The 15,446-nt window shown below is 35.9% G+C and overlaps 1 protein-coding gene and 1 long non-coding RNA gene across 2 annotated transcripts in view; one reads left to right on the forward strand and one right to left on the reverse strand.

Annotated features, from left to right (window-relative positions):
* Window positions 1–15,446, forward strand: part of LOC139802022 (uncharacterized) — a 136,788-nt gene that overhangs the window by 22,608 nt on the left and 98,734 nt on the right. The gene's annotated exons all lie outside the window — the stretch shown is intronic.
* Window positions 1,285–15,446, reverse strand: part of CHST8 (carbohydrate sulfotransferase 8) — a 112,152-nt gene continuing 97,990 nt past the window's right edge. Inside the window, exons 2-3 of the mRNA XM_071756742.1 lie at window positions 4,602–4,639; window positions 1,285–2,706 (exon numbers count right to left, since the gene is read on the reverse strand). Of these exons, the coding sequence (XP_071612843.1) occupies window positions 1,561–2,706; window positions 4,602–4,639 (1,184 nt within the window). The 3' untranslated portion in view covers window positions 1,285–1,560. The remainder of the gene's footprint in view (window positions 2,707–4,601; window positions 4,640–15,446) is intronic.

Here is a 15,446-nt window from a genome sequence, read left to right on the forward strand (position 1 = left end):
ATGTCCTTTCCTTATGTTGGTGACCATGTGACATTTCCGTAACTATGGGTGAATGCATTACATTAATTAGGGTACTGCTAATTCTTAGGCCACTTTAATATCATTAAATCTAAGGATGTTATAACTCTGTTTGCTAGTGGTGGTCTTGACTTACACCTCTTCCCCCTGTCTGGCAATAAATCCTACCTCTTATAGACATGGGTGTTCTTATCAGTGTGCAACATGAAGGGATTAATGTGCCTTGTTTTCTCCTGGATATTCCTGATCTGCTGAGTGGAGTTATCTGCCACGCTTACCTGTTGGTGAATAACCCCTAGTCTGTTGCTGCTGATCTGGGCTGGTCTACAGTGCCAATTGTGGTGGAATTCTTGCTTGTGAAATACAAACTCTAGAAATTACTAGGGTGTCCAAATTTGGCCTTGTGGTTGAGTTTGAGTCTTGTTCCAATTTGGCCAATTTGAACTAATTTCAAGAGGTTAATGACATGTAAACAAGGATACTGCACGTAGAGGTAGTGTGAATGAAGACTTACAAAACCAATGGAAGTATAGTATTTAATTATTACAAGGAATTTCTGCTAGAGAGGAAAGCAAGCCTTCTCTTAAGTATATAAAATGAACAATTGAAGAAACACCTTGAAAAATCTTAGCATGTTTATTCAGATCTATTTGTTACGGGAATAAACCAGTGCAGATCATTTGCAGCAATAAAAACAACTGCCCTGTTGGGCAGGAAGTTGCATTTATTCTTGCTTGTTATTTTGAAGGGAAGCTTTGATATTCCTGGTGACTATGAAGATTAAACCATAGATTTATGTTAATGCAAAGGATTAAAAGAATCTTAATAACATTTATAAAGATGCAAACGTTCGACTGCATTTTATCTTTTTGCAGATGAATGTGCCATAAGGGAATTATTGAAGAGGGAGAACATGTCCTCACTCTGAATTACAACATCTGGTTTAATACTGCACTCACATGGTCATGGAGTATTAGTTGTTTTCATCAATGTTTTTGAACAGTATGTGATGGACTTAACTTTCTCCTTAACTAACTTACAAATATCAGGAAATAATGATCAATGGATTCAAATATATAGTACCTGCTTAGTGTATGGCTTCATGTGTTGCAGATTTCCACAAGCTGTAAATATTACTCAGTGTATTTTTTATTTGCTACTGTCACTTTCAGACTTCTTTCTAAATAGTAAAAAGCCCGAAGTACTGGCTCTGCTGTAGAATTGTCATCTGTGATTCTCCAGTGCAAACACACACCCACACTAGCATGGAAAATTATGTGCTTTATTTGGGAGCCCTGACATATAATATTATACACATATGTACATACATTTCTTATGGAGAAATTATAGAAAAAATATGATTTGAAAAAGGAGGCAATTAAGGTGAAGGTGTAAACATCACTAACCATTTATGGTCTATTTTGTGTTTTTCCTGCTTCTTAAACAGTTGTTTACTAACAGACAAGTATATGTGAACAGAAGCCACCTGGATTTGTTATACAATTCAACTGATGCTACTGTGGAAATGTCTCTGCTCTCAATTCAATATAAATCCTCAAAAGGCTTTGAGTAGTTAAACATCAGGTAATCCATATAGTAAAAGTCATAGCTTCGTTGTCGCTGAGAAGGAGAAAGCTCTGCAAAATATTGTTGTGTAATTTTAGTGGTAGTTCTTTCTTCATTGGAGTGCCTGTCTTTAAACTTGGGGAAAGTTAAATTTTGTGGAGCACCGATTAAGTGTAAGAAAAAGTTTGCATCTTCTTCCATACTTTCAAATTTTCCAACAAAGTCATAGTCTATTAAACACGGGCTGCAAAGCCTATTGACATGGTCCCAGTGGATATCCATGCCCACTGGCCTATGCACATCCAGAAGATACTGAATGAACTCTTTAAATTTTACTCCAGAGCCTGTCCTTAATGCTTCTTTGGTGGCATTGACACGGTATCTGGAAATGATAGCTTTCCCAAAAACTGGGTGGTAGTAATTGTTTGGATGTTCAAACTTGTCCCGAAATGCAGATACCAGTTTTTCAAAAGGTTCTCGAATAAAAAGCATCTTTGTGTAAGTGTTGAGCCTATGATAAATTCCTTTGTGATCAAACCCATCTAGCCTTTTTAAATAGTTTCCATAGTGCACTGTGTTGTGCTGTATATCTTTTGTGGAAGAAGCCAGCCCATTAAGAACCATGAGCACACGTTTCCAGTTAGAGCAGCCAGCTTTTGGTACTTCACAGTATAAAACTCTATATTTATCTTCTACGAATATTCTAGAAACATGATAAGGGGTGATTATTCTTCTGTTATTACTCTTGTATTTAGAGCAAGTTTCCCTCATTATCCGCTTTCTTTCTCTTTGGATCTGATACAGACTTTTCCATTTGTTGTTGTTTCTATCTTCAGACTTAAGTGTGGGCAGGTTGAGGATGGAGCTGTTCATGGAAATCAGAATTGGGCTCTTCTTAATTATAAATCTCCTCCTCCGTTTATGGAGCCTGATGGAATTAATGTCTTCACCTTTCTGTTGATCTTTCATTGCAAACATTACGCTGCTTTGGCTTCTGTCTGTGCTTTGAAACTTGGGTATGTTTTCAGATAGGTGTGGTGAATCACTCTGCTTTACCATTGCTTCTCCATCTGCAGTACTTTTTCTTAATTTTCTGTCCTGGTTATTGCTGGAAACACAGTCCTGATGGGTGGAGGGAAAGATGAAAGATGTTAGTAAATGATTGTCACTGTTAACAGCTTGTACAACTTAAGCATGTGTGTGTTCACCCACTGAGTTTAGCAGAGTTGTACAACAAAATGCAATGCTACAAGACCTCAGCCTGTGCCTACATCGTGGTAATTACTTTTCCCTCCATCTTGTTTTTTGCTTACACAAATTAAAGGGTTGAGATGAGCTTGAACTGGTGAATTCCAGTTCAGATTTGGGTTTAACTGTGTTTGGCTGGTGCTTATATCCAGAATTTCATAAATACTTTTGCCTTTGATATGCTGTCTCTGAAATGTCAAAAAAAAAAAAAAAAAAAAAAAAAAGCAATCTGAGTATTTTGAGGACTGACTTAGTCCAGACTGCCTGTTGTCACATATTGTGTGACTTTTTTTAATTTATTTTTATTTTTTATTAATTTTTTTCCATGCCCCCCCCACCTTGTGCAGATGTGCACAGAATGAAGCCTGATGGGGAAGGGAGGTCTGTAGTATTTGTAAAGTGGAGAGAAGATGTAGATGTTTATATAGAGGTTTTGTAAGTTACAAATTTCTGTTTTTCAATCTTTATTTGCTCCCTAATAGTATTTAAAATTGGCTTCAAAAATAAGATGTAGGATTAATTTTGAGGTGTATAGTATGTGGATCAGTAGGGTCATACTCTTCCAACATGGCAGATTAAATCTTAATGGTAATAGTGATTTTGAAAGTCTGGCTGAAAAAGCAGTGCTATGGGTAACTTAAATTTGTGCTGTCATGGAGGTTATATCTTGCCACATTATTCTTTAAGGCTGAAAAAATGAAGTATTAATTACAAAAAGCACTGGTAAGTAAAGAAATTTTTTTTAATTGTATAGGTGGCTTGCTTAAGTTGATACCTATAATATAAAAATCGAACAGAACAGATTGTTATTAAATATAACTTTTAGAGTGCTGAGCAAGTTTGTCAGAACTGAGGCTTAAAATACGTTTTTCCTGCTGTTCTGGTTGTGGAGGTGGTATGTGGTGTGCAGACTGGGAAATCAGCTGATGATTTGTCATACAAGACACCGTGTATTCAGCTGTTGGGAGTGATTGTTATACTCCATTCTTATCTTGCAGTTTTTTCCAGTAATGAAAGGTGTATCAAAGGTCTTGTCTATGTAAAATACCAGATGTATGAATCTACCCCTCTCAGAGTGGCTGAAATTCAATCTTATTTATTCATGATGTGCCTGATATTTCAAGGTTATCAAATTTGGACTTTCTAGGTATTTTCACTTGGAATGACAGTGATGAACCTATAGTTTTTGGGAAACCCCGTGCCATGCTTTGAATGTCTTCTGTCAGTGTAACTCTTTTTCCAGAAAATCAAGCCGGGGCTGCAGAGATGGAGTGATATTGATGCCACTGATTTCACCAGGCAATGGCATTTGGGTAGCAGCTGGCAGGTGCACAGTTGTTCTTTTGTGTATTTTGTACTTGTATTTAAACTATGAAACAGGGAAGGGTGGTGGTGGGCTACCACTGCTGCTGTGAATGTGCTGACAGCCACTAGATGGAGGAATTTCACCGGGATTTTTCTTTAGCCTGTTTTCAAGTACCTCTGAAGACATTGACTTGATCAGATTGATTTTATACAGAACATCAGTGTATACAAAGTTTACAGTAATTTTTAACAGTAACCAGTCTAGAAATACTTATAAAAGTGAAATTGTGCAGTTTGTTGAATTCATGTTGTAAAAGGAAAATTGCACTCTGTGGCAAAACTCTGAGGCATCTTTACTTTTCAGCTCTTCAGCCCCAGTCAGTGGCCTTGTCTAAGCCATCTCTATCAGTAGCCCATATGCAGAATATGGGTTCAATTTCCCTTAAGTAGTTCTGAAAACTTACTTTTTTTGGTTGCTGGAATCCCATGTTATGTTTTATCCCTAAACAAAGAAAGAAATTAAAGTCATTACTTAGTAAAAATAAAACATTAGTTTCATTTTAGCTGGATGGTTAACTTTGTGTCTTCTCAGTAACTAAAAGAAAAACAAGAACAAGTGTGTTAATATAATGATGAATAGACCAATGATGAATCATAATTTATATTTCATAGTTATAGCACTTCTTGGCCTCTTTTCTTTTTGTTTTTTATACATGTCATAACAGTTGTGAAATAGAGTGAATGTATTTATCGCCTTTTTACACATGGAGAAAATTATTTCTTAACCTCAGGTGAAAGACCATCAGCAGAATGAAAAATAGCTGAAACTTGTGATCCCAGGTTAGAGCTTTAAAATAAGGCTATTCTTTGTTTACTTGCATAAAACTGTGTGGTTTCTCCCTGTCCTGCCATCCCTCTCCCCCCAGCTTTGGATAGCATGGTACTTAATCACAATAGTAGCTGGCATTCAGTGCTATCCTTTGCTGTAAAACCAAAGCAACACACAGTGGAGTTACATGTAAGAGAGGTAATGTTTGTAGAGTGTTGGAGAGATGTAACAATAAATAATTGTTTTTCCCAATCTGCTGGTGTCTACCTGGAAATAAAATAATAAAGATACGAAAATCCTAGAAGGCATTTTTAGCAGCAGGTGTGTAGGATCTCTCTACTGTTCCCAACCTCTACTAAGGATAGGTTAATAATAAAGGAATAGTTAATGGAAAACTCTTAATAATTAAATTATTTTGGGGCTTGTCAACTTACCAAACTGCTGCATGGTCAGTTGCTCAAGAACTTCAGCTGCTTTAATACTTGAGTTTAGTAAGTCTGTGCTATGAATCCACAGTCTTTTTGACAAGAACAATATTACAAGTCCAAGTATTGCAAAACATTGTAAGAGAAAGCATCAGTCCCATCGGATTAATTTTGATGGCACTATGAAAGCTTTCAAATACACTGGGTATTCATAGTTCATGTTGTACTTTATTGTAGTCCTACTTACATGATCAAGCATGTTTTGCTTTTAAAAATCAGATCTACAAATTGGTGTCTATAGTAGAGTATCAGTAAAACCATGGTGGTTAGATCTGTGCTTTTGGAGCTCATCTAACAATGCTCATTACTCTTTTGGCTCATGTTTTAGCTTTAGTTCTACTGCAGCAACTTGTTAGCAAGAAAATCAAGTTAAGGTGGATGGGCATATTGTGATTCTGTGCCTATTAAAATCAAAGGGAATGTTACTTAATCAGAAATAAGTTTTGGATATCTTATAGAATGACTCCGAAGCCTTTTCCTGTCTGCTTCTATAAAGTCAGAATGTGTGTTCTAAAGAGAAACAGAGCTAATCTATAGCATCCTTTTGTGGGTTTTGGAGGATTAAAACTGATTCAGTTGCAGTAGGCTTCAGATGTTACTGAACTGTTGTCCAATTCTTGATGTGATTAGTTTAAGAAGCATTTATTCTCCTGCTGTGTAATGTGTACAGGGTAATGAAGGTAAGGAAACTGCTATCTGAAAATAATAGCAAAAACTGAGCACTTTGAAAGAATGGATACTAGAGCATGAGTGAGTGATCTATTTAAGCTATGAAAATGTTCTGTTAGCAGATGTAATCTTTTTTTGCTAACCCCAAAGACATAACTTTAAGCTACTTAAACTAGATTTGTGTTGGCTGTTTAGCCTCTGTTGGGTCATTAAGACAGGTCCTTGGAGTATTTGCTTAACTTACTCTTTCTTGTAGCAGAGCTAGAAAGTAAATATTTTTCATTATAAATTAAGAATGTTGTTATGCTATCTCTTCTTTTACAGGCAGAAATCTTATATCAGATACAATTTTGAAAAGTTAACCCTAAGAAATTTAGTGTGTTGTGGGTTGGTCAATTCTGCTCAATGTCTGTGGATATCTCTTGGCTTGTTAGGTATATATAATACAAGGCACTTAGTAATTCTCATAATAATGTTATTGCAGACAACAGTCACCATTCTGTTCAGTACCATTTTATTCCTCTCAATTATTTAATTTTTGGTCTTTCTTTAAACTGGATAGAGTAGTGTTAAGTAACTTGTGCCTCATACTCTGTCGCAAGTCTTGGAGATTTAGTTTGGTTGTCAATACTTTCAATATGGATAGGTCAGAATTTACATTTTAACTGTTTTACACTGGGAGACATTTTTTAATGCCGACCAGTGCAAGATAGGAGGGTGGTGGTGCAAACTTCCCCAAAATCTAAGACTATATAGCACCTAAAAATCCACTTCCTTTCTGAAAGCACTTTGAGATTGGTCACGTATTAGAAAACTGAGCAAGTATTTTCAGCCAATTAGATGTAAATATCTGCATTTCCTGTGTCCTATCTGTAATGTAAGAATTACTAGGGTTTTTTTCCCACCTTTGTATAGTTCTGGTCATTTGTCCTGGGTCAATGGGAACAGTGATAGTTTATAGCAATACTTGTTTAGTTGCCTGCTGAAGTTGGTATGTGTCTCTCATGGGTAATGATTGCTTAAAAAAACCCTTCAAAAGTGCAAAGAGCAGGTATGAAATGTTGTGATTAATTATGACTAATTACATTTTTGTAGTAGTGTTTCATAAGGGCAACTTATTTGACATTAGTACTTTGCACTGATAGGTTGTGCTTTAAAAAATTAAAAGTAAATGCTAATAGGAAGTGAGTAACTGTTTAAAAATTAAGCTTCATTTACTGGCTCTAAGATGTAATCAGAACAACAATTCATGTTTAATGTAAATGTTTAGTGAAGCACTTGCCAATCTCTTCAATGTTGTCTAAATTTGTGACTTCTAAAGTTGGCTTCTTTTAACTGTCTTTTTTATGATGCAGTCTGTCACTTCAGATTTAAAGCTACATGGAAAAAAACCTCAAGTGCAGTGAACTCAGGGAAGTTACATTGCATGGATCCCTGCTAATCAAAATCTAAATTTAATGTTATGCTACATCTTTAGTATCCATGTTACATACCAGCTCTCAGATGCTGTTGACAAGATGGTTTGGAGTTTTTTGGCCATAAATAAAATATTAGTGTCTGCACACAGGTGAACTTTAGTGATCATTAAATATTTGGTGCCAGACATGATGATGACCAACATCTTGCTAGTGCTCAAACAGAGAGAGAAAGTAGCAAAGAGACAGAATCATTCTATCAATTGTACATAATTTCTGTCTGTTTTCATGGTGTTCTTTTGTCATTCCCTTGTGCAACTGTGATTTTTCCCAACTTGAGCTTGGCCTATGTTTTATGTCTGCTTCTGTTGTCTTTCATGAAATATGAGCCTTATGCTTCATCCAGTCCTACCATAAAGCCAAGCCCATTGAGAGCATTTTCTTGTTTTAAAATGCTACTATAACACAATAAAATGGCCTTCATCTTCCTTGTGTAATATTATATAGCTTTGCCTCTCTGCTTTCTCCTGTATCTCTGCTTCAAGACCTAATTTTGGTTTGCCTCTGGTGTGTTCTTCTGTTCTGAGACGATACCACAGATAAAGTATTTTTAATAAAAATTAAATTATCCATTGCTGATCTAAAGGTGCTGAAAAGTTAATGGATTTTATGGTTATTTCCTTTGTATGGGGGGGGGGGGGGAGGGGGAATGAATAGAATGATAGTGTGGCTATTTCCCAGTCTCCAAAGTAGCCATTTGGAGCTCTAAGTAGTTAAGCATTATTCTTTAAGTAAAGAGCTCTGTTTTTGGGTTTTTTCCTTCCCCTAGTTTTGGAAAGGTGTAAGATGTTTGCCAACTGCCAAGGGTTTAAATCTCCTCTTTGAGCCTTCTTACATATGTGAATTCCTTTGTAAATTAGATAATTCATAGCTTCTGAAGCTGTAGCTTTTTATTTCAATCCTACCGTTGCCAAGCATAAATTTTTAAAGTTTAAATGCAATCTAAACTTAGAACTCTGATCCGTGGCTTATTCTTAAGAAGTTGTGAAGCAGAATACTTCCCAAAAAGATATCTGTTCACCCCTGTTTTCCCCTCTCCTGTGATGGTATTGTGCACAAACTGAATTACTTCATATTGATCTTGTGCTTTTCAATCCGAGTCGGCTTCAGAGAGGCAGGTATTGAATCTAAGTGAAACCATTAGCTTCATGTTTCTAAGGTAGGCAAATCTGCAGTTTTTCATCCCTGAGGCAGTTGGCAATGCAGAATTGTCCTGCATTGTATCATGGGGTACTTGTGGTGGTAGCAGTTTGACTGCACTTCAGTTGATTAAAACACGATTACTCTGGCTTTTTGTGACTGAAATGACTTTCCATCTTAATGAAGTAAGGGAGTCTCTGGACAGAAGTTCTGTATATGGGGAAATGTGTGCAGTTCTGAAGGGCATACCCTGGAAATAATTAAAAGCGTTAGGTTCATCCATCAGTTTGAACAAGAAAAAAATACAAATAGGGGAACAAAAGCAGAACGCACATTAAGTGACTTTTAATGTTTGCCTCTTGAGAACTTTTATAGTATCAGAGAAGGTATTCCCAGTTTGTTTGTTGCACCATTAGCCAATCCTGTACATCCAAATTGAGCAAAACTGCATGAAGTTTTGAAGCATCTACAACCTTTCCAGGCAACCTATTCCAGGGTTTCACTATGCTCATTGTAAAGAATTTCTTATATGTAGACTAAATCTACCCTCTTAGTTTAAAATTATTACCCATTGTCCTGTTGCAACACACCCTACTAAGAAACCTGTCCCTATCTTCCTCATAGGCCTCCTTTAAGTATTGAAAGGCCACAATAAGGTCTTCTCTGAGCTGTGTGTTTTCCAGGCAGAACAGCCCTGACTTTGTCTTCCAACATTCTAAGAGAACAGGTATATGAGTCCTTAAAGAAAGAAGTGTTTTACTGTGTTTTCTCATAATATTCATAAGTTCATATTTTAAGGGAAATGCATGGTATCTTTATATTCCAAGCTCAATTGAATGAATATAAGAAGCTGGGTGTGAATGTTTTATGAAGAAAGTACCATTCTTTGTTTACTTTGTCTTCTCTTTGCTATTGAGCCATCCTAATTAAGGAGTGCCATTTTCTCAATTTATATTTAATAAAAATTTTATGGAGAAAGCAAGAAAGTCAAGGCTGTGCTGTTGCATTCCCCACTCCTTTTGTGGACCTATCCCTGGAAATATAATTAATTAGCATCATTAACTTTCAGGCACTGTCAGCAGTTACTTTCAATTTCTACTTAATACCTTCCAGTTATTTTCCTTTCTCATATTTAATATTTACTTAGTGCCTTCATAGTGTGACTTGGACAAGGATATAACATTTTATTTGGGTTTATGAAATGTACTTTGCTAACGAATGAGACTCCAGATTATCAATTGACATAATTTCCCCTTGTCCTCCCATTAAGAAAGGTGGTAATTGTCAAGCTGTTGACAGGAAGTGCTAGAGGAAGCAGTATGAGTAATTTCCTTGGTGACTGTCAGACTTCACACAAGGCTTTCAAACTATATTCACAATAACAGAAATACACCATGGGAAAGACAGATGATGTGGTCTCTAGGGAGCTTGTTTCTTGCCAATATATTGAAATCAACCACCAGCCATGCCAGTTTCATACTGGTGTATTGTCTTGGGGAACTCACTGAAAGACTAAATGATTCATTGCATTTTTTATTTTTAGAGAGAAGCAATAATCACCTTACAGTTCAAATACAGAACATCTGGTATAAATTCTGGTAGCTGTGCTGCCTTTTTTGTCTTGGAATTTCTTGTAAGTACTGTCTGAGTTTATAAGTTGAGGTTGACAGACTTACTGTTGACAGTGCTCTGACTGTGGATGTTCCTTTGGGATAATTTTCCAAATACTGTTATCCATTTTTTTGCCTCATATCCTATCTCACTTAGTGTTACCATGGACTAACTGATGTAGTGAATGGAAATTTTCCTTACAAAAATCAGATTTGTGTACACATGAACCATTTGCCTGATTTTCAGTGTGGAGGCTTGTAAGTTTTATTTGGTCCTACAGTGTTTAAAACTAACTCAGATATAGATGGTTTTGCAGTTATTAAACCAAGAGGCTTTTATATGTGTCCATGTTGATTTGTTGGTTTTTTTTTTTTTTTTAAGTACTACTTTCTGGTCATATTCTAGAAATCTGCATCGGTAACGCTGTTTAAAATAAGCCTGTTTCAGCAGTTTTTATTATTTCCCCTTTGTTAGCAAGATAATGCAAAAAAATTCTTCCCTGTTCTATTAAGGCTATGGAGATCTACAAGAAGTTGTAGTATCTTTGCATAAACTATACTGAAAGTTCTCCTAAAGGAATTAGTCTGTTTTATTGCTGTGCATCAATTTTCCCCATGGAACTGTTCCACCTCCTTGTTCTTAGGGTTTTCTTTCTTCTTCCTCAACACCCTCAAGGCATTGTAATACCCAAAAGGAACATACACGTACATCATAAGGGAAAAGAAGTGCCTGCTAAGATTTCTAAATGTTTGGAAAAATTTTCCACCTTTCTGTATCTGCATGTGGCTTTCTTTAAGGAGTAAACTTGCAAATAATTAGAAATTCAAACAGGGTTTTCTCTTGCCTTAAAGTGACACAAGGACTGAGGAACCCTGATTTACTTATTGAATTTGAGAGCTATCGATTACTAGACTACAGTAACAGAGAAATCCTGGGTCAAATGAAGAATTGCATTTGTTTCAGCTAGATTTAATTGTATTTGTCTGTATTTAATGTTTCCTTTAACATTTTTTCAGATCTTCATGACACAAAATTGCTGCTAATACTTTGAAACTATTGAATTGAAATTCCCTTCTATGCATTGCTTCTGAAATTGAGGTAGTAATTGAATCCTATTTTTTCATAAAACTACTGCTGATTTCATTCCAAATAAGTTATTTTAATTAAAATTCTGTGTGGTGTTAGTAAGTTACAGGACTAAGCCCAAATATAATTTATTAAATAATTTATTAAAAGCAGAAAATACAAAATGTTACTTTCACTGTCCAAATTCAGAGAAAAAAACAGATACTGCCAAAAGCACAGCATGGAAATTTTTTATATAGATGAAAGCATTTTGGTTTTGTGGTTTCATATAAATTAAAAAAGTATTCTTTTAGAACTTTATCCAGCTCATAACCAGGTTAAGTAGTGAAAGATAAAATCCTGTTTTATGAGTCTTGCTTACTAAAAGTAAGCTTGTACAGTAGTACCATCATCTCTCATTGGACTAAGGTGAACCTGTACAACAGCGTGGGCATGAAGATGTCAGGCTTGTAATATTTCTGCTTATGGTCCCTTCCTTTTTCATTGATCTTTACAAGCCTATAACTCTTTTTAAAAGCACGTCATTAGATAGATATTGAAAGGAAAACGCTGATGATGGCTCTACAAAACCAATAAAGCTGCCTTTATTACCTTTTATAAAAGTCTTTAGTGCTCATAAGGTCTCAGTCTCAGGGAGCAATAGGCACTTAAAAGTCGAAGTTTTTGCCCCTGTGCTTACAGTGCCCCACCCTTGTGAATGTATTTCTTTTCTAAGTTTCTTCTAGTAAAGTCAACATACCAAATGTACCTGCTCTTGGGTGTTGCTAACCAGTGGAAGAGGACAACTGTGGCTCCTGGGATAGGAACATCTTTCTGTTTCCAGTATTATAATAGCTAGGACAGTAAACATTAATTTTCATTAAGCACTTTGCAATAAATCTCAGTTTAATATCTGTTTCAGATGTTCTAGATAAATCCTTAACCTTTCAGTTGTTCCCTCTTGTAATCCTTTATCAGTGATGAATCTTGGCAGTGATAAATGGCACTGTTAGATCCTGCAACTACTTCTGTTCATATTCTTCCCTGTGCGTTTTCTTTAGAGGGAGGAGGAGGGGAATAGGACTGGAGAAGACAGTTTGAATATTAATGCCTATAAATGACATCCTCCTTTTCTTCCCCTTCCTCAAACTGATTGTGTCTGCAAAAACTAGGAGACGTTCTCTTTCTTATTTTTTTTTTTTTTTAAATCTAAGTTGACTGATTAAAAACCATGTGTTTGCCTTGGTAGTAAGTTCAGTAATGTTAGATAATCAGTTAGAGATCCACAGCCACCTGGATCACTTAGTTCCAACAAAAATGCACATAACCATTTGAAGTAGGTAAACGGCCTTCAGAGGTGGGAATTATCTTGTGCTCTTGAGATTGCTTGCAATGAGTTTATTGTATTCCTTGAAAAAATTGTCTGATATATGGCCAATTACTTCAAAATGTAATGCACAGCACCTTAGAGCAACCAGCAAGCCCAGTAATCTGCTTTTTAAAATTTCTAGACTTCTGTGGCAAAAAAAGTAGCCAATAGCTTACTTGGGGAAAGTCTACAATGAGTGAGAAGTAGCATATGTCGTGTAAGTAGCTGATTTGGGTTGGGCTTGAACAATAGTGGACTCTGAAACTTATGGGTCTGCCTCACCTTTACCACTATGGGAAGTCTGGCAGACAGGTACAATAACAGAGATATGAATAGCATTATTGTCAGTGACAAAATGGAAAGGCAGATGTAATTAAGTAATAACTGTCTTTCCAAGGACAAAATAAACTGTACTGCTTTTTCCAATTAAGATTCAGGTGAAAACAGGATTTTTGACTCTAGGTTAGAATGTAAGTTAGTAAAATTCCTAAAATGAATCTTGTATCTTCATATTTAGTTTTTCTTAAAGGCATTCCTGGAACATAATTTCTGTGACTATTAGAAGCATCAGTGCATATGAATAATGAGTACTGCATAATGCATTAATGTATGAGTTATGCATATGAAATTATTAAAAAAACCCCAAAACAATTAATTCCCTCCTGAATCTACTAGTGCAATATGAAGTGTCTTAATATTTGTATATTTTTTTTCTTTTAAAGAAAACACTACAGAAAATGTTAAACATTTTAAAGTTAACGGGTCAACTTCTACATAATGGAAAAGTTTTTTAGTTAACACTACTGATAAACTGTTCCTCATAAAACTATTAAAATTAAAAATTAAGAATTATTATCTCAGAAAAATCTTTGGGATAATGGGAGATACATTTCAAAACCTGAATTTCAGATGGGAAATATCTTCTGTGAGTAGTTTGCTGTAGTAAGGATCTGTACTGATGAGATCTGGCCCGAGCAAGCTGAGCTCAGGTGTGGTGTTGTGCACTTCTTTGCCACGCAGTGCAAACAGGTGGAGTTTAAGAGATTGCATGAAACTGCCCTGTGTTAGACTACAGGGACTCTGAGCTGTAATGCTTTTGCTGACCTGTAACCAGCTCAGTGACCTTTTTAGTAACTGTCTAGCCCCAGGAAGTTTTGAAATGAATGCAAAGTCATTCGAGAGAGAGACTGTAGTATCACAGAATGAGGCAAACTGGCTCTGTCTTCTGCAGTGATACCTGTCGCCATCTCCAGGCACATTCAAGAGCTGAGTACATTCAGTACCTTCTAAGAACTGGCTTAGACCCTAAATTTTCAGTGCTTGCAGTTTGATCTTGTTTCTGGTTTATCGTTTAGTGGGAATAATCTTTCCTAGCAAGCTGTCAAGGGTGCTATAAAACTTTATTAATATTAAGCAAAGAGGTTGGAGATTCTCCACCACAATGTGGAATATAACAGTAAGGATAATGCTTTAATAGCATGGGGTTGTTTGTCACAGAAATAATTAATTCTGTCCTGTCTCTTGGAACAACTACAATGATTTTTGTGTTATTTGTTAATATATTCAGATTAGATGCTAAAGTGAAAGCCTAAACATGCTGTCATTTTCAGACACAAGCAATTAGAGTGCAGTTGTATTATTGTTTTATAATTCAAGCCTAGTGAAGTAATAAATTAAGCAGCTCATTAAATTTTCAATTGCATTAATAGGAAAATTCAACTTATTAAATTCTGATAACAAAACATTGAAAAGTCATCTTTATTTTTTCCCTCTATCTTTGTTAATCCTGGTTGCCTGTCTGGCTTTTTCCTCATAAGGGTAGAAAATTAAGGTAATAAACTTGTAAATTGTAGAAAACAATGTCTCTTATGTGGTGCGTAATATTGATACTGCTTGACACATTGCAAAGAATTTTTAAACAAATTCTCTTGACTGACAGCCAGCTGCATAGATAGCTGCAGGCATGTCAAGTTACTAATAACTGATCCCATTCTCCTGCCACCAAATGTTAAAGTTTAGTGTTTTTTTGAGAAAGAGAGGACTTCCTCACCACCCTCAAAACAAAACAAAACAAACCTACTCCCTGCCCCCGCAAAAGACCTCCAACTTGCCCAAAACCAGTGACTAATTGAAATGAAGCTTTCAGCCAGCTGAGACTCTACACAGATTCTGTGTTTTGTCCAATGCAATGCAATGTGCTTCAGGATTTGCTGTAGAGTTTGCATCTCCAAAGCACTTTTTAGATCATTGTGAAGTGTATTGAGGTTTTCGCTGGAGTTCCTGAAGTCTTCGGAGTGATGAGAAAGGATCCTTCAAATGGGTTCTGACTGGGCTTTAACTATATTTATTTCCAGAGCTAAAGATTGTCCCACTCTCAAGACAGGAAGCATGTCCAAAAATTTTAAATATTCACAGTTGTGATAGTTGAGATATTCAAAGCAAGGAAATACTTGGTGAAACTTCCAGAAAAGCAAAACTACACACTGAACTGTAGGTTACAAGCAAGTTTCTACATAATGTGTTTTTTTTGTTTGTTTGTTTGTTGTTTTTTGTTTTTTTGTTTTTGTTTTTTTTTTTTTGCTTTGAACCAGTGTAGCTCAAGCTCAGTCTTAGGGCAGCTGTTGGTAGATACAATCTCTTTTGCAGTGGCAGGCTTGCAGGTTATA

The sequence above is a fragment of the Heliangelus exortis genome, chromosome 13 (genome assembly GCF_036169615.1).
Source record: "Heliangelus exortis chromosome 13, bHelExo1.hap1, whole genome shotgun sequence".
In the NCBI taxonomy this organism is placed as follows: Eukaryota; Metazoa; Chordata; class Aves; order Apodiformes; family Trochilidae; genus Heliangelus; species Heliangelus exortis.